Here is a 27,631-nt window from a genome sequence, read left to right on the forward strand (position 1 = left end):
AAACTCGGGTCTTCTGCATACAGAGCAAGCTATACGACTCCACAATGAAATTTATCTCAGGTCAAGTTGTGGAGGGCGAACATGCTACCTTGAGCGTTTTGAGTGTTTACCAAGCGATGCAGGGAGATCTTGCGCGCACGTTAGGAGAGCTGGTGCGCGGAGGTGCTTTTCAAATTCCTGTTTTTACACCTTCCCCACAACCTTATCAAGCTGCCTGAGGCCGCTGCTCACCACGGGCAGCAAAACGACCCCCACAAAAGCCCGCCACTGAACCGAGCCTTGACCTCCCCAACCCCACCCCGGGCTTCCTCCCACCCCCTTGGCTGCTCCGGCCCTCGGTCTCCTTCCAAAATGAGGCGAGGCTCGGGGGACAGAAACTGGGACGCTTCACAGGCAGCGAAACTTCCAAGGAAGTTTGGATTGAAGCGCCGAGGCCCGCCCCAAAATCCACAGGCAGAAACAGCCGTCCGCCCCTCCAGGTTAGGCCATACTGTATAGCAGGGCAAGGAGGGCTCGGGTCTCTCGCATGCAGCCGAAGCTCTCAATGCCCGGCATTTTGTTGCAAGAGAGGAAAAGAGCAGCAGCTTCGCAGAGGGCAATTTCCTCCCCGGGGCCGGGCGGATAAGGGCGCGCCTCAAGGAAAGTTTCTCTCGCGCAGCCTCCAAGGGAGAAAAAGGCCCGCGGCTTACCTCCGCTTGAAGCCCGCGGAGCCCCCCGCACTGCTCTCCCTGGGGCGCCGCTTCCCCCCTCGAGCGCAACGGCGAGAAGGTGCCTCTGCGTCGGCGGAGGGGTCCTTGCCAGGGCCGCTTTCCTTTTCCCAGGGCCGCACGAAGCAGGGAGTTTCCTGTCTGAGTCACTCAAACAAGGAAACCGTGCCAGGAAACACCCTTTCCTGCAGCTCCTCCCCCGTCCCGTCCCAAACCCTCAGCCATTCCTCTCCAAGGCAAAGCTACCCTGCTCGCTCGCTAGCCTGAGCCAGCCTCCGGCTCCTCCTTCCTCCCAGCCAGCGATTCTCCTCCCACAGCTTGCTCACACAGCCCTCGAAACGGGTCCGGTTTGCAGAAGGCGACGGGCGCTCAGCTCACAGCTCGGATCGCTGTGAAGTTAGGCACCCCGCAGCACAAAAACTGTTGAGAACGATTTTGGCTGCACGCATCGCGTGCCTTCTTTCATTGCAAGTTTAGGGATTTCGTGGCATTATACCCTTTCTAAATCTCCCAGCGTCCTCTCATCTCGGCGTCCAGCTGAGGCAATTTCAGAACGATTCTTAAGGTTATAAACGTTCCGCCTTGAATTTATAGATACTGGACACGAGGACAAAACGAGCACATCCTTTTCGTAAAGAGCAATGCCCATTTTATACCTCGGCTTGTGCTTTCAATAGTCTTTTTTAAAAAAATAATATCTACCCTCATAAAGCAATCTGGAACTAATCCATACAATGGATCAAGTAATACAGCTTTAAATCTCGCTGTAAGGGAAGAATCCTAAATTCTATCTGGGAATGAGAGCTGGATGGAGAATTGAGCAAAGGCTCATCCTAAATCCTGTAATTTACGCTAGTCTGGACAAAAGTTGGTGCGTGGTTCTCTCCTTTTTTGCTCTAGGTTGCCACAGCAAAAGGGCCTGGTGAGGCTCACTGGTAGTAACTGGACTGGTTTTCAATCCAGCAAATCCCCTCCATGCCCATGGCCTTTCTCTACCTCACCTCAGAAACACTATTGGGTTTGGGAGAGGGGTGTCCTCTGGGTCCTACTGGCAGTAGCTTCAGCCCACCCACAATTTTGGTGGCCAAAAGGTCACATCCAAACTCTCCAGCACCACAGATTGGACTTTCTCTGTAAGGTCTGAAATGTGAAACAGCTTTGAAATAATCAGCAGCTACAATACAGCTTCATCAGCTGTATCCCATTCAGAAGGAACATTTTTTTAAAGGCCAGCCACATGATTTTATATTATCCACAATTTAAAAGTTGTGCAGTCATCGTTGTCCCCTAAAAAGGAAGCCACATTGTTAGCCCTGTTCCGTATAATTTTCTTTCCAGGTGAGAATCGGTAAGAAAGTGCAAGCATTTATATCCCTAAAACTGTGTGATACACAGTCCCCAGGTTGCTGGATGAGACCATAGAATCATAGAGTTGGAAGAGACCACAAGGGCCATCCAGACCTGGCTAGTCATTCCTTTTCTGGGTGCCTTTGAAAATTGTTCAGAAGCATCAGCTAGTGCAGTAATCAACAACATGCTTCTTGAGAGGTGGAGACTAGTTCTCTCATATTTCACCTATTCTAGAACAGAATGTACAGACTCATTTCTTTCCAGCTCCAGTTCAAGGCTTTGGATATCAAATCCCTAAAAGGAGCTTCTGAACGAGACAGATACACACAAGTTAAAATATTCTAAAGACATCCTGATCCTCTTCTGATCTTCTATAGAACATCTGAAAGGAGCAGACAAACGAGTCTAAATGAAGCATATTTAGCTCCATTCTACTTCCAGTGACAGCTGAAGACTCTTTTCTTCAAGAGAACATCTGTTTTCATGTTGTCCATTCTTGCTCTGTTCATTATACTGATTTGGTTGTTTACTGGGATTATTAGATGCTTTCATTATTTTGAAATCTTATTAAAAACCAGATTAAATATTCTGTTTTACAAATTGTCAATCTTACTGGGCAGGTGGCACATTTTGAGAAAGTGCTGTGGATGCCACACACAAAGTAGTTGGTATGAAGGTATAACACAATACAAAATGGTTGTTGTGAGAAAGAAGGAAATGGGATAACACAACATGACTCCATGGGGATGGTGGGGATGGCTTCACACAAAATTAGTAATACTGTAGTACAGTGTTCTTCCCACCTCCAGACAACCTCATGCTTGTCATGGGAAGTCACCCATGCCTTGCTGCTCCAAATTATGCAGATCACATAATATTAATTCCTATCCAGATAATGCTGTTACTGTCTAATAGAAATCCCCAGTACCAGTATTCAAGTGGATCAAACCACACATCTTTCTCACACACACTCATGCACTTCTCACATTCAAAGTCACACATACATATTTCACACTTTCTGCCCAGGTGTATCTTTGTCGCAGACCACAAACACAAACAGACCAGAACCTTTTCTCTCTGTGTTTGTGTATTTCAACATGCATCTCTCTCTCTCTCTCTCTCACACACACACACACAAAATACTTGAGCATCCCCCTCCTCAAAGTTTTTTTAAAAAAGCCTTTCCACAGGTGAAGGACATGGCTGCCATTTAAAAAGAAAAAACATTTTTAAAGAAAATATACAAGGGCCACTGCGGGCAATCCCTGTAGCATATAAATAAAATAAATATTACTTACTAAAGTTGGTAAAGAGTTGTGTTCTCAACTACAGTAAGAGGCACAGTGTCAATGTTTTTTTAAGCAGACTTGGTATTGCCTTAATAAGGAATTAACCAAAAGCTTCACACACACACACACACACACACACCACAATATAAAAGGGCAACTACCTTATAAAAGCAGCAAGAGTTACAACAGCCAGTTTTCAGACAGTAATATATTTATGGTCATGTGAAGGTCGAGTTACACAATCTTCTTCAATCTTCATGATATATTTCCCATGAAATTCCTTCCAGAATCAAATCACTTCCTATCAGGTTTCATAAAAGGCAGTTACACTAGAAATGCATTAGCAATAGAGAAGGAAGTATTATCCTTACATATTATGTAAGCAGATAATGCAAACATAGTCCATCCTAATGCACCAGTAATGTTGCTAGCAGTTAACATTACAAAGCTTAAATATGAACATTTTGAAGCTGCTAGGAATGCCAAAACAAATGTTAGAATGTTGTGATGTGCAGTATTTTGAGAGCATGTGACAATTTATCTTGGGAAAAGGAAAAAGGAAGGCATCCAATGGCTCTGTTTGTGGAAAGCTCTCCCCAGGAAGGATTGCCTCGTGCCTTCATTACATATCTTTAGGCACCAGGTGAAAAAGTTTCTCTATAACCAGGCCTTTGGTTGATGAAACATTCTATGGCCTTTTATATGTGTTTGTGGGAGGGGGTTAATGGCTTGTTTTTGTTTAATTATATATTTTGCATTCTCATTTTGCATTGTTATGTTGTGAACCACTCTGTGATCTTCAGATGAAGGGTGGTATGCAAATTTAAAAAATAAATGTTTCTGAATAAAACATTTCTGCCACTGCAAGCTATGCACAGGAGCAAAGTTCACATAAATTCTTTTAAAAGTTTGCTATGCAGTATGCATTTTAGTAACTGTTCCTCACAGAGGAAAACAAAAGAATGACCTGATCTGATTAAATATTTCCTAATATATAAAATAAATGGTATACTGTATAAATAATTGCATTCAATGTTTTATTTACAGATGAAGGTATTGTTGTTTTTACAGTTTCAAGCACAAATATGTACATCCTAAAAATAATACTGCAATCCTGGAATCACTCAAAATGAAAACCCTGCCACACAGTTCAAAATATACTTCATGCAAGCAATCAGCATTGGATGATTACAATGCTACCCAGAAGATGTTGCAGGCATTTGAGTAGTTTTATCACATCTGCATTTAACTAATTTTGTTCCATTCCAGCCATGAGTGACAAGGCTAAAGACTCCACTGTGAACAAAACACAAAGTGAAATATTTTAATGTCTGGCACTTACATAGATATTACATAGATTTCTAAAGAATCCTTATTAATATACACCAAAACCTCCCCCTATCAATTATCAGCAGATAACTATGCTTTAAATTTATTTTAGACTGAAAGCACTAAGAAAGCAACACAATGCACTTTGCAGTAAATGGCTAACAGTATCAAAAATCCAATTTTAACTTTCTTTTCTAAATACTTACAATGTGGGAAGGAACCTCTGCAGACTGCTTTGTTCAGTACTGTCACAAGAAACATGTGGCAGTTTTTAAAGTCAGATTCCATCTTCGTTATTGATTCCATCCTGAGAACAGGACAGAATATTTTAAGCAGACAAAAATAAAGTGGTAGTAAAAAATATAATAAAATTACTTTTGAGAACAAAAAGGGTTCCTCTTTTTGGTAGGCTATTTTCACGTCTACCTGCACCCATCACACCACCTCCCACCTACTGGAGCTATTTTCAGGGACTTTTGGTGGAAATCAGCAATAAACCCAAATCATTTTGACATCAGAAGGTCTTAGCAAACATTTTTATTGTAAATGCACAGGGGACCCAGGTGGCGCTGTGGTTAAACCACTGAGCCTAGGGCTTGCTGATCAGAAGGTCAGCGGTTCGAATCCCTGTGACGGGGTGAGCTCCCGTTGCTTGGTCCCAGCTCCTGCCAACGTAGCAGTTCGAAAGCACATCAAAATGCAAGTAGATAAATAGGAACCGCTACAGCGGGAAGGTAAACGGCGTTTCCAGACTGGACCTAATGGTCAGGGGTCCCTTTACCTTTACCTTTACCTAGCAAATGGAAGGGTTTGTTCTTGGATGTGGCCTCTATGACTAGTTTTTCCTCATTATTGCTCTTTACTCTAAAGGAGATGCATGAATATGCAGAAAATATATCCAGATATCAAGCTGTTTGAAATAAAAAAGATATAGGGGTCTACACAACACAACTGTTGTAACCCCTTTTAAAAATAGCTCTGCATATTCAAAAGACCAAACTAAGTCACTGGCTGAGAAACTCATGATTCTCACACCATAAAAACACTTCAAACAAAACTTCAATGCATTCAATATTTCCCAGTAGCAGCAATCAAAGAAAAATTATTCAGACCATACTGATCCTATTTGGTACTTACACCAAAGGATAAAGGGCCACGTTAACTTAATTCTTTCTACTGTTAAGCATCTAAAAGTTATATTTTATGAATGTATGATTTCCAACCTTATCTTTAAAAAGCATGCTGATTTCAAGGCAACATGTGCCCAGACCGGATAAGATCTATCTTAAATCCATTTCATTCTTGGTCACGTGATTACTCTCTTGCCTGTTCCACTGCATCCTAGCCATAATGTTTCATGTAAGGGATTAATGCCATTGAAAAGCCTAATACAGTGAAATTATTACAATCCAAATTATTTTGCGTGTGCTTACCTCCAAGCTCCCAAACCAGCTTGCCAACGGTCTGCAAACATCAGTACTAGGTTCAGCACTTTCATTATAGCTTCTTTCACAAAACTAACCTGTAAATGACATTTTAAAAGTAGCAGCTGTGATCATGGTTTCATACTGAAGTTCAAGGCAGTTCCACTTCCCTGGTGCATTTTCCATTTTTTCCAGCTCTCCCAAGTGGTTCCACTGCTCTACCCAATGTAAAAGCTATCCACCCAAAACTAGTGTGGGCTGAGGGTTGTGCATGTGTCCTGTCCCCATGGCTCTCTGGCAGCAAAATAGCAGGATATAAGTGCTAACTCCTAGTCAGGCAAGGCTAGGAGTCTGAGTGGTTGAGAAGAACTAATTGCTTCCATTCAGCTTAGCACATGCCTACCACAAGTTTAAGCCCTACCCCCAGGCTTTGACCCTGACACCCACAGCAGTATTGCACTGCAGAATCATTATAGTCCTTCCTCTTCTACCTACTGATAGAGAACATACACCCTCTATCAATTTTGAATGAACTAAGCCTTCTCAATGTTTCGAAACAGTTGTTTCGAGAGCTTTCCTAAATATAATAAAGGCCCATTCAGATAAGTGTTTAAACAATTTATACAAACAATTAAATCAAAATATTGGGCAAATAAAATATTCTAGCGTCTCCTGGACAAACAATGAAAATGCTATTTTAAGAAGGTTAAGGAGCTCTGCTAACCCTCACAATGACCCAACAGAATTTTTTTTCTATGGCAGTTATATATGATATAAAACCCCCGAGTAGAATGCAAGTGTTATAGGTATTTGCTGTGTAAACTAAATACACCATAGTAGTCTAACTTGATGTACCTTTTCTCTCAGCAGGCAGCGATCATGGATTGTAGAAAGGTATCTGTAATGAATTTTAATCAGCTGGTCTAAATCTTTGGCTTCTTCTACTTGATGTTGAAATTCTAAACCTGTACTATGAAGAATCTTTAGAAAAACAGAGTGCATAAATAGTGATTAAACTTTATGCTTAAATGTTGTCTTTAGCACACTTCTATGAAAAATGTTTTACACCTCTAGTTTTTCTCCAGGATCACAAGCTGAGCTGGCTATTAAACATTTTATGTTCTACAAAGGGCTTCTGTTTGCAGTACATGGAATTAAGAGTTCTGGCAAGAATACAGTAATACGGAAGGATCTACCACGTGTTCCAAAAACATTGTGACTTAGTAGAATTGGGTTATTCAGCATCTGAAAAGCCATTGCTATTTTAAGCATATTCCAGATATTAGCTAAAACCTAAATGAACGAGATGTACTTCTGCTATACAAAGTGAAGGTCAAACTACCTGCACATATGCCAGAAGTCATTCTGGACTGTTAAGGAAATTAGTACTTTATTAATTAAATTATAATGCATCACATACTCTAGTCATGATGTAGTTATGCAGGCTGTTAACAAAATGCATGAGTTTCATCCTCAAAAGGAACATCCGATGAGTTTGTTGCTTAATGGGCTCCAACTGTGATCCAAAGTGAAGAAATGGCTCTTGTTCAAGTATAGCTTCTCCTTTGTTCTGGGGCTTTTCTGCAGCCCTGACTAGTTCTTAAGAGAGTTAAAAACAACAGAATAAGATATTACAGAAAATGGCAAGACCGCAGCTACAAGTCTGCCATCATCAGCATCTGAATAGTTCAGGTCCCCTTAAATTCTTCAGTAGAAAAAAAAAATCTACTGATGCCAATAAACTGTTCAAACAGCAGAGGGCAGGGTTTCTTTGATGTAAAGACAACAAACATAAATCAGGACATCAATCAAATGCACAGGATCCACATTTTAGTGAAATCACTATAAACAGGGAAGAGTTAAAACCAAGTATTAAGATACATTTTTATTATAAGTAAGCCATACATTTTATAAAATAAAGAAATGCAAAAATATTTTTAGAACCACCACATTATAGCATTAAGCTCCTTATAGGATTTCATGAAGAAAGGAGGTAGGGAATTTTCAGCTCTTATGACTTGAATTTTTGTTTGAGTTGGAAAAAACTAAAGAACTTTAGTGCCCTGCCTGCTAGTTCCTATGACTATACAGAATAAACTCAGAAGGTACACAAAAAGGCAAATGTGCATAACCTAAGACAGGAACGGCCAACTTCCAAGAGACTGCGATCTACTCACACAATTAAATACTGACAGTGATCTACCCCTTTTGAGGGGGTTCAGGTCAAAATTGTTGAGCTTTTTTTTTTTTTTACCAAGACCTCCCCGGGATCAACCAGTAGATCCAGTTGGACATCCCTGACCTAACAGAACCAGCCCTAACACTGATAGCCTGTTGTTGTAAAAATGAATGAAGAGTCTTGTGGTATGTACTGTAGTGGTAAAAAAAAGGTGCCAAAATATTCCTTTTGCACAAAGAACAATTTAGGTACCGAGTCAAATGACAAAATTCAGCTTTTCTCAGTACAGACTATTTTTTGGCAGAGCACACACAGCTCTGTATTCCAGATAAACAGCTAACCACATCTACTTCAGATCAGATATAGTTCAAAGCAATCTACTTGCTCTTTTTATAAACAAACAGTGAAGAATTCACAGTTGGGGAATGATTTATGTAACCAAAATGACAACATTCACACACAAGAGAAGGGTGAAAGGAGGATCAAGGAGATATCAGCCACTCCACAGTACACCAAGTTTTGCAGGAGTACAAAAAACTTTAGTGGAAAAACATGAAAGTGGCAATTTCCCCACCTACCCCCCACAATACGTCGAATGAAAAGTGAGCTTGTTCAGTGGGCATGGAGTGCTCACTGACTGTTGGGGAGTGAGAATGAAATGGAGTCTTCTCAAAAAGGTCATGACTGACTAGAATCCTAAACAGGTACATGGCACACTGCAACATCTTGTGGCAGGTCCCACTTGTCCTTCTGATAACCAGCCTCTATCTACTTATACTTTGCCACAATACCTTCTTTTCCATAATTCCTTCCCTTTGTGTGCTCTTTGCCCTATCTTCCCAGAAAGTATTGCGCTCTTCCAGAAGCTGGAAGCAGTGCAACTACAGTTCACCAATTATTAGTGTCATAGTTGCAGGTAGGTAGCCATGTTGGTCTGACATAGTCGAAACAAAATTTAAAAAATCCTTCCAGTAGCACCTTAGAGACCAACTAAGTTTGTCATTGGTGTGAGCTTTTGTGTGCATGCACCCTTTTTCAGATACCATTAGTGTTATAGTCAGATATTAGTGTTATAGTTTCAGTTATACAGAATAAAAGAAGTGTTCATGAATTACCTTACCATGAAATCTTAATACATCCAGACTATATTTGGCCCACTTTATTTGTAATAATAGAAGAAACACTTGGTTATAGATTTTTTGACACTCCACACTTATAACTATATCCACAGGCCAAGGGACCTAAAGAGGAAAAACATTATTGAAGACATTATTTCATTTCCCCCCTAACTATATATTACCTTATAATTAAACCATTATTGTATTTCAGTTCTTTAATTTAAAACTAGTATTACCTTGTAGCTCAATATTAAGCCATCCAAGGTATGAACAGGAAGTTTCTTCTTTGCCATATCTATATTTTCACACAATATAGACAACCTGCATACAGAAACATATACTCGTTACCATTGCTTTGCTCTGGGAGCTAGGCAACTACTAGGCAAACAAAACAAAACACAAAATCAGATAAAATCAACACAGCTACAATTACTTCCGCTGCAAACTTTGTAAAAGGATATTAGGTATCTATGCTCACAGAAATAGCTACAGTCTAAGTAAGACAGAGAAACCTTAATGCTCTCAAACTGGGTAGAATGCAAATGAGCATTAAAATGTATGTCTTTTAAATAGATTTGGCTTTTCCAAATTATGGGGGGAAATGCTGTACTTCAAGTGCCATGGTTAGCAAGATGTGCATAGTAAGCAAGGTATCATTTACTCTCCAAATATAGCCAAATTTTAAAAAATTCTTAATCTTTTCCTAGTCATCCAAGGCTCCCCCCCCAAAAAAATATTGCACATATATTTTGCATGCTTATTACCTTAAACTATCCTCTGGATAACGCTGTCCAACTGCCTCTTGGAGTTGGACATTAAGGAATGGTTCACTCTGCCATGCATCTTTCTCTCTTATTTTATCAAAAATGGATGTATAGAAGTCATACATAGTATCACCAGCCTCAAGCAAGAAAAAGTTTCTCATAGCCTGCAAGTACTCTACCAGCCTAAGAAAGAAAAGCACACATTTATTCAAATTTCACTTCATCATACCTTTAATACTTAAGCTATGCTAGGAAACCTTCCAAATGTGAACCATTAAGGACACTGAGCTCAAAAAATTTTTTTACTTATTCTTAAAAAAAATGTACAAATACTAGTAAACTTTGTGGTTCATAAGACCAAACTCCTGCAGTAAGAAAGCTGCATCTTGCCTTAAACTCTATTTTCACTATATCACTGTGCCTTAAGCATATTAAAAGAACTAAAAAAGTCATCAGTGCATAAGTATTTTAATTCTTACCTGTAATCTTTCTTCAACGTTTGCATTAAGTTTCCACAGCACTCCAGATACTGTTTGTCTATGTGAGGATAAAGACATGACCTCAATGTCAGTTCAAATGTCTGGCACGTAACTGATTCGGATGATCTATCCACACAAACATCATCACCAGTAAGCGTCTCGTGAAAACTGCCTTGTTCTAAATACAACCTGCAAAATAAAATTATTATTATTATTATTATTATTATTATTATTATTATTATTATTATTATTATATTTGACATGAAATGTCTTAAGAATCTTCTTTTAATACTAGAGCTGTTTGTGATAAGCAAAAAATCTGCTGTAGAATAGAAATCCAATGAAGTTCCACCCCAAAGCTGGGAGATAGTTTGCCACAGGGTTTCTAGCTCTATAGCAGGATTCTGTCTGGAATAGTGTGAATTGTGGGGAGGAGAGAGACAAAATGTATTTGGGATATTTTCTAGCTTCTGTGGGCCTTGCAACATTTACAGCAACACATGCTAGCATCTAGAAACCTGTCACCAGTACCTACTAGTATAAAATTTCAGTGTAGGATGAAACCTGCATTTGCAGATTGGGCACTCTTATCAATCTCACAGCCTTCTGGACAGATCTTAATCTGTAGGTGCTAGATGACCTCTAGAACTTATCAGAATTTCCCCCTCTCCCAAATAAAAAAAACCCAGCCCAATTCTAATACAGTGGTACCTTGGTTCTTGAACTTAATCCATTCCAGGAGTCCGTTTGATTCCCGAAATGGATCGGCAGCCAAGACACTGCTTCTGATTGGCTGCAGGAGCTTCCTGCACTCAACCGGAAGCCGCGGAAGCCGCATCGATGTTCGGCTTCTGGAAAACAATTGCAAACCGGAACACTCACTTGCGGGTTTGCGGCGTTCGGGATCCAATTTATTCAGGAACCAAGCCATTGAAGAACCAAGGTACCACTGTAGTTTATTTATATGAACTGTAATCTCTGGGTTCATGATAAGCAAAACATATCATAAAAACCAAGCTACAAGGTGCAACATTATAATCGGGCTTTGACAGATTCATATTTTTCAGGAATCTGTGACTATTTCCCCTCTTCCTCACCCCCAGACTCTCATGATTCTCTCACAAACTGGAAAACAGACACACAATCTAAGCAACTCATCCTGTACTTCGTCAGACACAGTGTGTCTCTAAGAGGGAAAATACCTACCTAAAATCAGCAACAGGTTTTGCCGCTGTGTTTTTATATTTTAGATCCTGACAACTGCTGTGGCCAGTGCCTAAGGCAATAAAGATTAATAATGTATGGCTTCTGAAGGCTAGATTGTGACAAGCCACCTCTCAGCAACTTGGATTCCAAGTCACACACCAGCTGCCTGAACAGCAGGAATTCCCCAATTGTGCTTGGTAGAATCTGACACAGTAGGGAGAATCAATTATTTTGAATCTCTTCTATTACCTTGCAAAATTAATAGCCAGCAAGGGATCGTGAACATCATCCAGCTCTAAGTGTCTTGATGCAATAGACTGCATCTTTATTAGACTTTGCTTGGTGGCCTGCTGTTCTGTAATGATATCTTGAACAGGTTCTTCCCCGTGCCGTAGGCGTGACTGTACAGACTCCAGAAATAATGTGTACAAGCTCTTCCTCTCTGCATCTGAATAGGACAGAGATATATAGGTTATTATTTAGTTTTCAGAAATAGCTGTTTGTTGAAAGCCACAATAAAAAAGAAAAAGAAAAACTGAACCATTTTTATCTCTCAACTGAGTTCAGAAAAAAAATTAGGAACTTGATCCATCCAAGGATTCTCAAACACTGTAAGCCTATTTAACACATAACACTTGTGCTCCTTATAGCTTCTAATGCTCCAGTAATGTTCAATAAAGAAACAATAGTCCATCTATCAGAGTAGACCCGTTGGTGCATATTTGATAGCGCACTTGAGTCTTATGATTACAAACCACAGAAATTTGACTGTCCAATGCATACTGGGATATTTTCACAAGATAAAAGTTTCACATGAAAACAATCATGTGGTGATGGCAATTTAAACAAACATTTGCCTCCACAAAATGGAAAAGTTAGGTTTATAAAACATCCTTTAAGGAATAAAGAAAATGGATACAAGAAAATAGCATTGATCTTGGTATTTTACACTGTTATGATACTATTTTCTGGGCTGACTAAAAATTAGCAATAAAGAAAAATTATTTAAATTCAAATATAATCTATCAGTAGTCTAATAATTGATTTTTAAGATTTTTAACAATTAAAGGAGTAAAATTCAGTGGGAAATAGAGAGAGCTATATCTGAAATGCTAAATTCCTACCAATATGCCAAAACTATTTTTTCATTGCTATTTCATTACCATGTGGCCTGCATTTTCACATGCAATATGAAGTGCTGCATGCCACTAAAACCAGGAATAATAATAACATTTACACAGTAAAATAGGATTTTTTCACCTCTTGATGCTGCCTGTTGTGGAGAACCATCTGTGCATTGCAAGTTCTTCAACAACTGCATGGACTTCCCAGCCATAATGATCTGTTTTAGTACAGGTTTCAGAAAAGAGACCATGGTATGCTGTCTACTTGAGGGTGCCTGATCACTGCCAGAACTGGCACTAGCATTATCACTCATTTTTTCTTCATTCTCTGTCTTTTCCGACACACTATACAAAGTGTAGGTAGCATACCAGAAATCCCTATGGTTAACTGGAACATTTTTGTTTCTGCAAAGACAGACATGCAATCATTAGTTCTTCCTTAGGAAACTATAACACTTCCTTTTTCTTTGTATTATGACAATGATTGAAAATAGCCTGATCAAGTTACAGAAAAACATTCAACCACAAGATTAACTATTTTGGGGGTCTTGTTAAGGTTCAGAATCCACAGAAACAGCTTTGAACTCTCAGGATGGTAATACAAACATTCTGATTGAGAAAATACTAAGTTTTTAGAATTAGGATTTACTGATCAACAGTCACAATGGATAGCATAACACAAATCTGTGGCAAGGCTTTTCAGAACAAGTAATGGTAGTTAGATGATGTTATAAAGCACAAACTGGCCATGGCATTACAAATATATTAAGCGGGAACACTGAATAAAAGGAACTGCAAGCATAAGCACTTGTAGAAAACATGCCTTTGTGTTTCCTTCAACCCACATATTCATGATTAAAAAATAACAAACTCACTTTCTACAATTAACATTCAGTGAATAATATTCTCACAAAATTAAACTAAGTTCCAATACAAGGTGCAATACAATTCCAATATCATAGCCCAGCTGCACTACTACAATATTTTTCATTAAAACATTTATCCTAGATATAGCTTGCTTGTCATTTTATTAATTACAATCACCCAGGTTAACTCAATTGTCCTGGTCTGTCTCAGCCTTGCAGAAGATGAAGATTACTAGACAGCTGCATGGCATATACATGGCATCTCTTATGGTCAAGGGAAACGAAACCCTATGACTGCACAGGAAGCTGGTAGTTAGCAAGGGAAGAAAGTCTTACACGTGCAGTATTGCTTTTGGGTTCAGATACTGCCATATAGGAAGTGTTCTCTGCCCTAAGAAACACCAGTATATCCAAAAGGCAAGTTCATTATCCCTACCTCTGAATAATAAATTCTTTTGCAGGATCAAATAAGTTACCATGGACAATCCACTCGTCCACTGTCTGTAAATATGGCCTCACTGTTTCAACCCAGAGAGAAAACAAGAGGGATACCTGCAACGAAATTTTAAAGAGGATTATTGGGTGATTTATAAATATTTCATGAATTCACTAGTAAAGCATATATAGCCTCTCCAATGCGTTTACAGTATACAGTCAAAGAAAACAATATGCACACATAGAAAGCATTTTATCTTTTTTGTAAACGGCATACAATGAATTTTGAATCCTAACTATCACAATCAGCTGTACAAACATTTATAGTTCTGCAGAACATACTGTTTGAGCATAGGAAGACACTACAACTGCCACTTGTATATTAAAGCATTTATAATTTATGTCTAGTCATCAGTTGACTGAAGTAATAACTTATTTTTCTCCTAAAGAAATCATGATGAACGGCTTCTACATACCGTTTGTTCAGAGGCTTCCCCAACGTTATCGTAGTCAAGAATTGCTTTGTAGAGGGTATTGAGCAAATGAGATGCTCTTACAACATTCCGAGTGTCAGGAGGTACTTCTGCTACTCCAGTGCTAAAAACCTTATGAAGTATATTGAGCTGAGCTAATCGATGTGATAACTTATCAATGACTATGGAAAGAGTGATTGTTGCATCTGTAGAACAGAAATACCGTCATGTTTCATAATGCGTGGTTATTAGTTCACACCTTATACTTTCACAACAGATTAAGACTTATGGAAACTCTTCTACTATAATCCAAAGTATACTACCTTTGTTGATTATGCTCCTCTCAATTTCGGTAAGTTCCTCTTTGAAACTTATGAAATATTTATAGAGGGCTCTCATGAAAGCTTGATAGGTTCTAAATGGGGCTTCTGCCGATTTCTTGGGAGTGGAAATGATTCCATGTATTCCACTTTCTGAGCTGTGACCCATTATTTCATCAATAAACTTCTGCAGCCTAAATACAACTTGCCCATATGCTGCTATCCGCTCCAACATTGATCTTAACGAGTTCTGCAAAACAAATGTGGTTTTGTTTTGCCTTTAGTATTAACACTCCAATATAGAAAACTCAGAGGGCAAGATATCATCTTTTGCAAGCAATCCTTCTTCCATGTGCCAACACCAGGCTATCTTTGCACCTAGATTACTGATCTAGGTTGATCACTGAACTTACGTGGGTCAAATGAGTCACCATGATGTCATTTCTCACAGTAATCTTTCCATCATTCAGTTGAAATATAAAGAGATTTTTTACGCCTGAAAGCAGCCTGTTAAAGTAAGAAGAACTGACTTAGCATGTACAAAACACAGTACAACACAAAGTACAACTTTTTAAAACTGCAGCATCATTATATATACAAAATATAGGATATATTCAAAAGGACCCCAGACAATTATTAGGTCTTACAAGTTTGACTGATTTGGACATACCTTTGGATTAGATCTATGTGTTGGTGAAATGGTGGCATGGATTTTGTAATAGCCCACAATTAATTTGGGGAAAATTGTGGTCATTTTCCCCATCAACATTTCATGAAGTGGGCTCAGCTTTACAGAGTACCCCACAAGAAAATTATTTGCAGACTGCATTAAGAAGGTGCTTATTTTTCAAAGTTGTGTTATTCATATTGTTAATGCTTGAGGGGGGAAACAGCTTGGTTTTGAGTAACACAATTTTCATTATATATCTCACTGACAAGAGGCATGCTGAAATGAATTAAACTTACACAAGAAAGGTAGCAAAGTCTTTTTAGATAACATTTAGAATTATTGTATTTCAAGAGCAATGCAAAGCATTAAATTCCTTCTAAAGCTGCTCCTTCTAAAGCTATTGCACTACCAGAATTGTCATGAAGTAAGTGTTGAAGTAAATGAATAGCATAACCACTTTTCTGAGTCTGAATATCATTCCTGAAGACTAAAAGAATGTTGAGAGTATTCCACAAAAGAACATTAATCAGATTTCAAGTGGTAATTTCTTTAGTCCTGCTACTTACCAAATTGTTTCACGAATGACTTGTGTTTCAGTAACAATAATTTTTTCTTCCGGCATGTACAAGGGATCACTAGTATATAAGTGCTGCTCCCTAGAAGGAAAAATCATCATTATTTTTTTACAACCAAAACTGCTGGTAACCAGTATCAAATATTATTCCTTTTATTTGCTCCTCTCCTGCAGATCCAATGTACTTAGGGAATCAAATGAATCATTTCTGCTTTGTTTATTTTTTTTAATGCATATGAACTACTCTGTTTCTAGCTTGAAAAGCTCTTTGAATATTTTAAATGCATCACTTCCTTTCAAGAGTTGCATGCTATGCTTAAATTGCAAACTGCATACATCATTTTTGACACCATTACGACATAAGAATAACACAGTCCCAAGACGTTTTGTAATCCTTCAGAGTTATTCACGACAGTTTCAGGAATCTAAGCATTTCTTCATACATATTAAATTCAGTTTTATCATTAGTACACATATATACAAAATAACCAGAGAGGGGAGTGTAGGGCAGGAATCAACCAAATATAGCATTTCATAGCATGTAATGGCATCTGCAATAGGGCTTCTACAAATAGAAATTATCGTAAAGTAGTAGTCGGCTGATTATAAATTATATCCTCCCAACACAAAATTAACTTAACTACTTACCATACAGCCGCTAAATTGGAATGAAAATGCAAACTATGGGGAAAACGAACTCCTCTACCAGTCCAGTATTGAGCAACTACATGTTGCTCTAGCCAGGTACGTGCATCAGGTTCACCTGCATACAAGATATTTCACTCCAGTTTCCATTTACATAGAAGAGAAAACTTTATAATGTAAATAACAAGAGCAATCCTAACATGTCTATGGGGAACAATGCCCCACTGAGTTTAATTGGGTTTCATCTCAGGTACGTTTATAGGATCCTAAATCGCAGGAGCAATAAGGCAAACTGAAATAGGTGTCAATTTGAAAATTCACAAACCAGAAACAGAAGTTTCCAGAAGCAGGAAAACAATTTAGACCCATGGTCACTAAGATTATTGGTTGACCAGGAAGTTGGACTCAAAAACAGCATCTCTTCTATATGAGCAAGAGCCCAACAACTCTCCTACTATGAAATTGCCTGAAAACAGAATACAAGCATGAGGTGGTATTCTGCATAAACAGCATATTAGAGGGGGAAGTGTCCAATGGTAGACCCTACCTCATAGTGCCTTGGTGCCTAGCAACTCTCTCAAAAGGGAATTTGGCCATACAGGGCCGTCTCGAGCAGGTCGGGCACCCTGGCGCTGAGGCGCGGAGATCGCTCCGGCGCCCCCGCCCTCACAGCGCGTAGTGCGGCTTTGCCTCGCAGCGCCCCCCCCCCTGCCGGCCCAGCACCCTGGCGCCCCGCACCACCGGGACTGCACCTAGAGCCGGGCCTGTGGCCATAGCTTAACTAAGGGCCACTCCTACTATGGAGTTCAACCAAAGAGAGGCCACCAAACATCATGGTTTGTTGCCAAAACACAAACTCCAGTTTTCCTGCTTTGTGGAGTACAGTATTGAGACTTGCCAGCTCAAGTTTCAATACTAACTATACAAACTTTCATAAAGTTCAAAGCAATTAGCCACATGACCGCAATATGCTTCACAAAAGGTAAAAACGCTAGCCAAATGAAGCAAGTCTTGAAGAACAAACCTTTCCATGTGACATGTGACGACTTCTTGTTTTGATCCTGATCTTCTTGGGGTGTCCTGTCCACCTGAATGCCAGAGTCTTCTCTACTCAATGGTTCAGTATCTTCATCATCATCACTTACGTCAGACCACTCCTGTAAAACATAAGCATACAAAGCATATTTTAATTCAAGATAGATAGGAAACTTACAATGCATGTTTACAAAATAAAATGAACATTTTGTTGGACAAGAAACACAATTGTTTATAAAATGTATTACTGTATGTCTTAATAGCTAAATCAGATCACCCTTCAACATATTAACAATGCCTTTCTTCACAAGTTCCATCACCAAACACCCTAAAAGCATAATCACTCCCTCATTAATTTAGATTTAAAAATCTATCAAGCTCAGCACTCTTCTTCCAACACTGGCCAGCCAAATGCTACAGAAAAACTTATGAGCAGAGCATAATATTGGAATTGTCTCCCCAGAGAGGCTCACCTGGCACATTTGTTGTGTATTTTAGATGCCAGGGGAAAACATTCCTCTTCTCCCAGACCTCTGGCTAATTAAACAATCAATGGTCTTTTAAACCGGGGGGGGGGGAGTTGTTGTTTTTGTTTGTTACTGTGTTATGTATTTTTATATTATAAAACACACTGTGATCCTCGGGTGAAGGGCCATCAAGAAATTTAGTAAGTCATAATAAAAATAATAAAAAGCAGATGGATTTACAGAAGACTATGGTCTGCAGAAATAGTTTCCCAGTTTTCCAATGTATCCTGTGACTTTATAATGCAGTTCTATGTATTACTTACTGGTGTTTCTAAATCAGGACCAAAGTCAAATTCTTCACCTTCCATCAAGTATTTCCTCCAATCAAATTCTTCTTTTTCTAGATTGAAAAAAAGAGCTATAATGAATTACTTTCAACTGCTTCTCGAATGATACCTTGTGTAGGAGGAGGTAGGAAGACTACCTGTTCTAGACGGGACTGCAGTTGCCTGGAACAAGCAGGTCTGTAGTTTTGGGTTACTCCTGGATCCAACATTGTCACTGAAGGCTCAAGTGACCTCTTAGATCAAGAGTGCCTCTTTCCAGATACAGCTGGTTTGCCAGCTATGGCCTGCTTCAGACAGAGATGAATTGGCCACTGTTCCCCATGCTCTAGTAATTTCAAGGCTGGATAGCTGCAAAGCACTGTACAGGGAGCTGCCCTTGAAGATGACTCAAAAACTTCAACAACTTGTCCAAAATTCAGCAGCTGTATTATTAGCTCAGGTACCATTAAGAACTCATATAATCCCCGTTTCAAAACAGCTGCACAAGTGATCAATTTGTTTGCAGACCCAGTTCAAGGTGCTCACAATTCAGGCCTCAAATATCTGAAAGACCACCTTATTCCTTATAGACCTACCCAGGTGTTAAGATCAGCACAGGGGGCCTCTTTGTAGTTCCACCTCCCTCAGACATTTGGGGAGTGGCAGGACAAGAGAGGGCTTTCTCTGTATAGTCCCTAACTTATGAAATTCCCTCTTCACAGGGGTCCGCTTGGCACCTTCAGTGTGTCATTTCCAATGAAGACACTTCTTTACCCTCGTCTTTGACACCTGATATATATATATATATATATATATATATATATATATATATATATGTATTTAGGACCCACCCTATCACATTTGATTGCAATACCTTTAAATTGATTATAATATTGTTTGAAATTGCTGGAACCTGCCCTGGAAATTTGTAGTGAAGGACAGATAAGCAATCAAATAAATACATAATCCCATTTCTTCCAAGAACATGACAATTGTGTAAGTAGTCTGAACTACTACAGTGCAGAGAGATATGTAAAAGCTAAATAATAGTATACATTATTTATTATACATCATTATATTTCAATATACATGGACAATCTAATACTAATAACTCACAAAATAAAAAGGAATTGCCATGAGATTAACAATCATGTTATATAAAGGTTTCAAAAGGGATGAAACGTCCAGTTTTCCCATTTAGTTCCTGAATTATGTGTAATATATTAAAACCTACCCACTTCTTTTTCTCTTGGTTTTTCTGCATAACTGGTGTTGGAAGGAGAATCAGACAAGCACAACAGAAGAGAGAGTATGGCATAATGGGTATCTGTCTTAAACAGAAGACAAACAAATAATTCAGTGGAGGAAATGTATTTGTCAATAGTTATGGAAATGAATAGACTGGACTTCTAGTACAACAATATATTTAGAAATGCAAAATAAAAGCTTCAGTTTATCACACATCTCAACAGAGCAGTAAGAGGATCACAATGCAGAATCACATGAAAAACAAGACACTAGGCTACATAACAGTGCATTTCAATTAGCTGAAGTCCGTATTTCATAATAATAGCTTTTAATCTGCACAAATTGGTCGGAGAAACATTACTAAAACTGGAATTTACTGCCTTCATGGTAAACCTCCAACTGTTTGAACAATTCAAGTTCTAAGTACTGATATTTAAAATGCTGCTAAGCACAAAATGTTTGCTGTGTTGATAAATTAATAAGTACATTATATATATAAGAGCAAGGATAGCTATTATGAAGCAGTTAATACAGTTAAGTTAGATCAGGAAATCAGATTGATAAGAACTCTGTACATAAAGTTCTACTTGTTTTCCATGGTATGTTCCTTATTTAGAAAGTAAGAACACAACACAACTGAAATCTGTTTTCTAAACTGCATACCTTTGTTCCTTCAGTGGTTGGAAGCGGAGAATTCAGAAACTCTTCTGTTAAACTCTTCCAGCTTGCAGCTTTAACAAGGTCTGAATGAACTACCAGCTTTTCATAAATCCTGTATCAAAAGGTTCAGTGCTTATAAGTAAATCTGTCAACAAAAAAGAACTAATCCAATGTCATAAAAATAGAAATGTCTTACCCCTCTATAATTTTGTCCACTTTGTGCTGGCTGACATCAAGAAATTGATGAAACCTAAAGGAAAAATAATAAAATATCCATTGCCCCACATAGTTTTATTTTTTAAAAGTTTTTGTGTAGAGTATGCAAGTAAGACTTGCAACAAAATGTTGCAGTGTGGAGGACTCCTGTTGACAATTCAAGTCAGCCAGCCAGCTCCTTTTCTAGGATATTCCATTCTGCTGCTCATTCCACCCAGATTTTTCATTTCTCCCCACCCGTCAGTTAGTATTCCATGACCAGTAATCATGCCCAGTCCTCAATAGATTTTTGGGGTTCCTCCTTAGTGCTTAATTTCTAATGATTTTTTATGTCTGCAAACCTTGTGCCTTTTGATACCCCTCTCTTGTAAGTGAGCGGCGGAGTTTTGGCTACAAAAGCAATGGCAGCCTGAATATTTTATATCTCTCAAGCATGAATTGGAAGTGAAATGCCACTATTGCTAACCATTGACCATGGTGGCTGCAGTTAATAGGAGTTGTATTCTAAGAGTGCAGGAAGCTGCCTTATACAAAGTCAGACCCCCACATATCCAAGTCAGTATTGTCTACAATGACCGGAAGCAACTCCCCCAGGTTTCAGAAAGGGACACTCCCATTCTCAACTAGAGTTGCCAGGGGTTGTAACTAGGATCTTGTGCATACAAATCAGATGTTCTACTACTAAGCTACATTCCACTTCTAGGAAAAAAAGGAAAAATTCTATACGCACTTATACAGCAGCATAGAAAGCTTCCTTATGCAGTTGGAACATTGGTCTATTTAGCTCAGTATTGTCTCAGTATTGTGGTGCATGTTCTGGTTATCTCCCGCTTGGACTACTGCAATATGCTCTACCTGAAACTACAACTAACCCAGAATGCGGCAGCTAGACTGGTGACTGGGAGTGGCCACTGAAACCATGTACAGTGGTACCTCTACTTACAAATTTAATGCGTTCCGAACGCACATTTGTAAGTCAAAAAAATTGTAAGTCGAATCCCATTGGAATGCATTGGGAGAAAAAATTCGTAAGTTGAAGCAACCCTATCTAAAAATTCGTAAGTAGAAAAAATCCTATCTAAACTGCATCCAAGATGGCGGACAGAGCTCCACTTGTAAGTAGAAACATTCGTAAGTAGAGTTATTCGTAAGTAGAGGTACCACTGTAACACCGAACCCTCCAAGTGCCCCTATTTTCCAGGTACAGTCCCAGATTTACAGAAGCCATCCCAGTTTCTGATTTGATCCATGAAGGTTCCGCTTTTCCTTAGGACGTCCCTACTGTATTTTCATTGGAGAAATGGAGGGTATGGAGTTATGCAAGCCAAGTAGATAAGTCACTGTACAACCTTTAGAAGACACTTGAAGGCAGACCTGTATAGGGATGTGGGTTTTTTTAACGTTTCATGTTTTATTATGTTTTTATATATGTTGCAAGCTGCCCAGAGTGGCTGGGGAAACCCAGTCAGTTGGGTGGGTTATAAATAATAAAAGTTTATTATTTTATTTTATTTATTCTTGAATGAATGAATATATATACCGCCCTATACCCGGAGGTCTCAGGGCGGTTCACAGAATACTATAATCAAAATAAAAACAACAACCCAATAACACCCCCCTCCAAAAAAAGAGTGACATTTTAAAAGGGCATAGGATGTCACAGATTATTATTATGGAGTAGGACATCCCTATTTTCATCGGAGATATATGTTGGAGGGTATTGGGAAGGTTGGCAACAAATGCACTAAACAACTCGGGGCTGGATCCAGTCTTAGCCACACTTTGGGGGGGGGGGTAAACCCAATGAAACCAGTGGCCTTCTCTGAAGCGTGACTAAGCCTGGATCCCACCCATCAACCCATTCCTCTACTGCGGTCACTGGCCAGGATGGGGCCTTCCCCCCCCCCCCCCCACAATTCCTTAACCCACATAAGTGGCCAATGGGAGGCCAAGGCGGAAACTTCCAACCGGCAACAGGTAAAAGTGGTCGCCCGCCTATCCCGTCTCCCACCCCCACGACCAACCGCCGCTCAGGGCGCGAGCCACGCCACGCCCCCCAGGTAACGGACCTGAAGTTGGACCAGGAGAAGTTCAGCGCCGCCTGGAAGTGGGCCGCCTCTTCCCTGCTTTGCCCGCTCAGGCCGGTTACCCTCCGGATCAGCTCCCGAAGCGTCACGTCCTGCTCCTGCTCGAAGCGGCTCCAGTGCGCGGGGGGTGTAGTCGCTGCTGCTGCCATCGCCAAACAGGCCTGAGCGAGGCAAGAAGCTGAGAGGATTTTTTTTCCCGCCCCTATATGGTCACCTTTCGGCGCTTCCGTTTGTTTTCGGTCGCCATAGTCCATATAACATCTCGCAGCAAGTACCGCGAGGTTTCTGTTCCCGATTCTCCAGGAGGAGGGAGAGGGCGAAGTAGGCTCTTTCCTCCCCATCTTCTACGCATGCGCCTTTTGCTTTCGCGATGTGCTTATTAAAACTATGGAGGTTTTCTTTCCTAGGGGACTGCTTTTTGGCAAGCAGCTTCTTTGATGTTAATTGGCCGCCTTTTAAAAAAAGAAAAACTTTCAATGTACCCCCGTAATGTCTGCGTCAGAAAAGCTGTGTCGGGATTTGAAATCACCAATTGAAAACACAAGGACTCAGCGTTTGTGTAAAGCATCGTGATTTATTCTCTGTTTTTTGGCTCGAGAATATGAAGGAATCAAATCTCTCTCTTCAGTTTCTGCAGCTGCAATCCTGTGCATACTTATGTAGGAAACAGTCCCATCCATGCTGTGGAATTTACTTCTGTGTAGACATGCTTAAGATTACACTGCAAAACTTTGTTTTCCAAAGTAACAACTATTTTCAACCAACAGCCTTTTCCCCATTTATATAACTATGCTGAGGCCCTTAGTAGTGTTAATATTAGTAGCAGGAATAGTTTGGTGCCTGCGGTAGAAACTAGTAGTAGTTTAGTGGTGTTGCCTTAATCATTGTCAACATCCAGTGGCAGAATTTGGGCTCTCAAAATTTCAGCGGCTCCCTGTATATCTCTAAAATTTTCACCCTCCCCCTGCCTCTCATGCTCCGTTCTACAGCATTGTTGTGGTGCTGCCTCCAATGGGTACCCAGTGTGACCGCACCAGTCGCGCTAACTGAAAACCACTTCTGCATCTTCTAAAGAGACATTGGGATCCTTTCCATGTAGAAGACATGAGAAAGCCCAGCTAAAGCAGATACTTAAGTTTGTCTTCATCCACATCCCTTTCTCTTCTGAAGCATTTATTATTTTTACCCACCCCCCTTTACATTACTTCAGTCAATGACAGAAGAGCACCTTTCCTGAAGTGGGAGGAGAGTCTCTTCATAGCTTGTGGGACATAGACCTTCTTTCCCCAACAGCAGGCCTGGGTTGACAGTGTACTGGCAAAAATTGTTCTAGTAAACAAAACTTATTGGCAGCCCACTTTTGCTTCGGGTTGCTAGATGTTACTGTGTTACACTCCTGAGTTTTTGTGCACCTTAATCTGGTTTTGGAAACCAGGTTTTCATTTTGACTCAAATTATATATTTTTTCTGTGTTTTTATATGGAAACTGGTCATTTTTCAGTTCAGGTGAACTTCAAAACATGAAATGTTGCTTGCTGCACCTAATAAGTTATATAAAAAGGTAAAGGTAAAGGGGCCCCTGACCATCAGGTCCAGTCGTGTCCGACTCTGGGGCTGCGGCGCTCATCTCGCTCTATAGGCCAAGGGAGCCGGCGTTTGTCTGCAGACAGCTTCCGGGAACTATGCTTATTGTGTACTCCTATGTATGTTCGTTCGTAAGTAAATCCCACTGTGTTCAATGGGGCATACACTCAGGAAAATATGCATAGAATTGCAGTCTTAGAATTGTATAGATGGAATCGTAGCTAGATGGAGTTGAATGAAAATGAGACTGAGAAAATGAGAAAATATAGCTGAGACTGGAAACACTTATTCTGCCCTTTTATTCTAATTCTAATATGTTATGCAGTAACATATTTCCAAAGGGATATTGCTACAAGTCTCAGTTCCTTTTACCTGTTGAGGATTAAGTTGAGGAATAGTGCTTTTAATCCATGTTGGGAAACCAGGCCTGATCTTTACAAATGCTAATGAGCATTCTCCTTGCATAGCCTGTCACATTCATTTATATTCATTTTGTTTTCATTGTTTTTTCCAATAGAGCTTTCCAGAACAGTCTTGCTTCACTGAAAGTTTCCCAAGATTACTATATTAGTACAGTACTGTTTGCATGTTTCCTGTTCAATGTAAACGGTAATAACTGGAATTTTCTTAGATAAGTATATCTTTCTCTCTAATAACACTGCGTCAAAAGTGTTCTTCTCCAGACCATCCTTTTTCTTCTAGATGTCTGTTGAGCTGTATTCCAAGAGATTAAAGTTATAAATTGTACTACAAACATAGGCTTCCTCAAAGGTTTGACTGGTAGACCAGGGGTCAGCAAACCTTTTCAGCAGGGGGCCAGTCCACTGTCCCTCAGACCTTGTGGGGGGCCGGACTATATTTTGAAAAAAAATATGAACGAATTCCTATGCCCCACAAATAACTCAGAAATGCATTTTAAATAAAAGGACACATTCTACTATTGTAATAAAAACCAGGCAGGCTCCACAAATAACCCAGAGATGCATTTTAAATAAAAGGACACATTCTACTGATGTAAGAACATGCTGATTCCTGGATCGTCCACAGGCCGGATTTAGGAGGCAATTGGGCCGCATCCGGCCCCTGGGCCTTAGTTTGGAGACCCTGCTGGTAGACAATCCCAAGTTTGTGGGGAAGCTCAAGAAGGTGGGGTGAGGTTTTGATGTCACACTGAGGCCCAGCACAACAGTAAAGTGTGGTTGAACCCTTGCCATTCCCCAACTCACAGGAAGGGAGAGGGATGTGTGCTCATCAGGGATATTCAATAAGCACCAAGAAGTCAATACTTCCAGAACCCCAGTTTTCACCTAACACTCAAGCCAAACTGGGTGCTATTGTCCTATTACTGCACTGGTGTGTACAAACCCCCTTTTAGCTTGGAACCAATATATACATACTGGTACCTCAAAGATATTGTGGGTTTGGTTCCAAACCACCTCAATAAAGCAAATGTAACAATAAAGCAAGTCACACAGTCTTTTATGTTTCCCAGTGTATATAAAAGTTAAGTTTATACTATACTGTAGTCTACCTATGAAGCCAGGCCCCCTGATTACAATCTAAGAGATGTTAAGTCTAAGATGTTAATGCCTGAGTGGGTTAGGATGCAAGTAAAAGCCCCTTTGCTAGCAGAGGAGCACTGCTGGGGGAAGAGACTCTAGAACAGCAGAGGTCCTAGCTGTGCCTTAGCAGGTAGATAGCTTGCCAGCAGTAAGCCCTGAAACAGAGCAGGGCACTATAGTTTGGCACAAACTGTGCTTAATCTCATGGGGAGAATAATCTCATGGGGAACTACAGTTTCCACCCTCACTGAGCATTGGCCATGGGGGCTGGAGTCCATGAACATCTGAAGGGCCAAAGGTTCACTGTCTCTGGTTTATCATATATAAAAATGCATTAGATGAATATGTATCTGAAGAAGTGTGCATGCACATGAAAGCTTATACCCAGAACAAACTTAGTTGGTCTCTAAGGTGCTACTGGACAATTTTTAATTTTTTATGTATGCTGTGTTTATAATACTTGGAACATGCTGTAATGGTATCCCTTCAAAACACGAGGCCTTCCCCCTCGCTTGGGAATCACTGTGCTAGCTGATTGAAATCAGCACAACAAAAAATCCCTTAGAGAGTTTTAATGTTGTCCTGGTGGCCAGAAGCCCCATCTAGTTTAGTTCTATTTATATCTTAAGTAGGGTCTGTTGCCTGCATTTGGCATGAAGAGACTGTATACTTCCTTATTTCTGAAATCTATTGTTCACATAAGATCAAGGATTTAACCATGGAAAAGGAAAGCCAAAGATTATTTACAAGTAAAATTAAAACTAACATTGAACTCTTTGGTGAGGAAAGCAAATGCTTCAGAATAACAAACAGCTGTCTCTTCCTCATCCCCAGCTGTTGGTTTCATAGAACTCTGCAATAACAACATCAGAAGTTTTTCATTCTTTTCCCATATGGTACTGTCTCAAAGGATATATCTTACAGCTCACAGGGGAAGCTGCACAGCTTTAAACCCCTCAGAAACCATGAGCAGAGAAATGCTTGTGCTATTTTCTCTTTGACATGTTGCCAGTTGACAAACATGAATCCCGTTCAGATACTATGCAAGTGTGAAAAAATGTATTGTCTGTTGCTGTGGAGACATTTTTGATGCCAAGTTGTGACAGCAGAAAATCGTATGGCAAAATGTTTTTATTCTTCCTCAGCTGTGCTTAACATTTAGCTGGAATTCCAGAGTTCCCCTCCTCAACGCACATCCATTTCTACTGAAGAAATTGTTCCAGAATAAGGGGAAAAATAACTCTTTTAAATACAGGTTTGTTAAAATAAACTCCTCATTTTCAGACATGAGCTCTACCAAATCTTTTTTCGTGCAGAAGATAAATGGGATGCCTAAGGGTGTGGTCAATACAGACCAGGTATTATCTGCCATCCAGTCCATGCTTGGCTTAGGGCAGATGAACAGAATCAAAGTTCACAATTCACCAGTGACATCCTATCCTAGACAGGGAGGCAGGAGAAAGAGGAGATGAAGTCCTGGTTCTGCTGACGAGG

At 39.8% G+C, this 27,631-nt stretch overlaps 2 protein-coding genes across 7 annotated transcripts in view; both read right to left on the bottom strand.

Moving 5' to 3' along the window:
* Positions 1-850, bottom strand: part of CYFIP1 (cytoplasmic FMR1 interacting protein 1) — a 61,833-nt gene extending 60,983 nt beyond the window's left edge. For 3 of the 4 annotated variants that reach the window (XM_035116313.3, XM_035116314.3, XM_088668667.1), the window contains exon 1: positions 690-850. The gene's annotated coding sequence lies outside the window, so the exon portion shown is untranslated. The remainder of the gene's footprint in view (positions 1-689) is intronic. The other variant, XM_088668668.1, reaches the window with a different exon arrangement.
* A 3,519-nt stretch (positions 851-4,369) lies between these two features.
* Positions 4,370-26,046, bottom strand: TUBGCP5 (tubulin gamma complex component 5). 3 transcript variants are annotated; one of them, XM_035115139.3, is made up of 23 exons: positions 22,974-26,046; positions 20,885-20,938; positions 20,692-20,800; positions 20,015-20,111; positions 18,778-18,854; positions 17,977-18,109; positions 16,956-17,070; positions 16,300-16,389; positions 15,477-15,570; positions 15,067-15,313; positions 14,747-14,949; positions 14,272-14,387; positions 13,106-13,374; positions 12,095-12,293; positions 10,640-10,828; positions 10,161-10,343; positions 9,633-9,717; positions 9,399-9,519; positions 7,520-7,698; positions 6,955-7,080; positions 6,109-6,197; positions 4,882-4,982; positions 4,370-4,642 (listed from the first exon to the last, which is right to left on the bottom strand). In XM_035115139.3, exons 1-23 carry the CDS (start codon positions 23,330-23,332, stop codon positions 4,596-4,598), a joined length of 3,282 nt encoding a protein of 1,093 aa, XP_034971030.3. In that variant the 5' UTR covers positions 23,333-26,046; the 3' UTR covers positions 4,370-4,595. The 3 variants fall into 3 exon arrangements, with proteins under 3 accessions (XP_034971030.3, XP_034971031.2, XP_060129444.2); XM_035115140.3 differs by having other exon boundaries at positions 20,015-20,107; positions 22,974-23,283; XM_060273461.2 differs by lacking the exon at positions 10,161-10,343.
* Between the last annotated feature and the right edge of the window lie 1,585 nt (positions 26,047-27,631).

Source organism: Zootoca vivipara, chromosome 4, assembly GCF_965207765.1.
Source record: "Zootoca vivipara chromosome 4, rZooViv2.hap1.1, whole genome shotgun sequence".
NCBI classification, from domain to species: domain Eukaryota; kingdom Metazoa; phylum Chordata; class Lepidosauria; order Squamata; family Lacertidae; genus Zootoca; species Zootoca vivipara.

Excerpts from the sequence above, each read along its gene's own strand:
- TUBGCP5 (XM_035115139.3), bottom strand. The coding sequence starts at position 23,332 with ATGGGGAGGAAAGAGCCTACTTCGCCCTCTCCCTCCTCCTGGAGAATC. Across the intron at positions 20,112-20,691 it reads CAACCACTGAAGGAACAAAG|ACAGATACCCATTATGCCAT; the intron begins GTATGCAGTTTA and ends CTTCTGTTTAAG. Across the intron at positions 15,571-16,299 it reads GTCATTCGTGAAACAATTTG|GCTGCTTTCAGGCGTAAAAA; the intron begins GTAAGTAGCAGG and ends TTACTTTAACAG.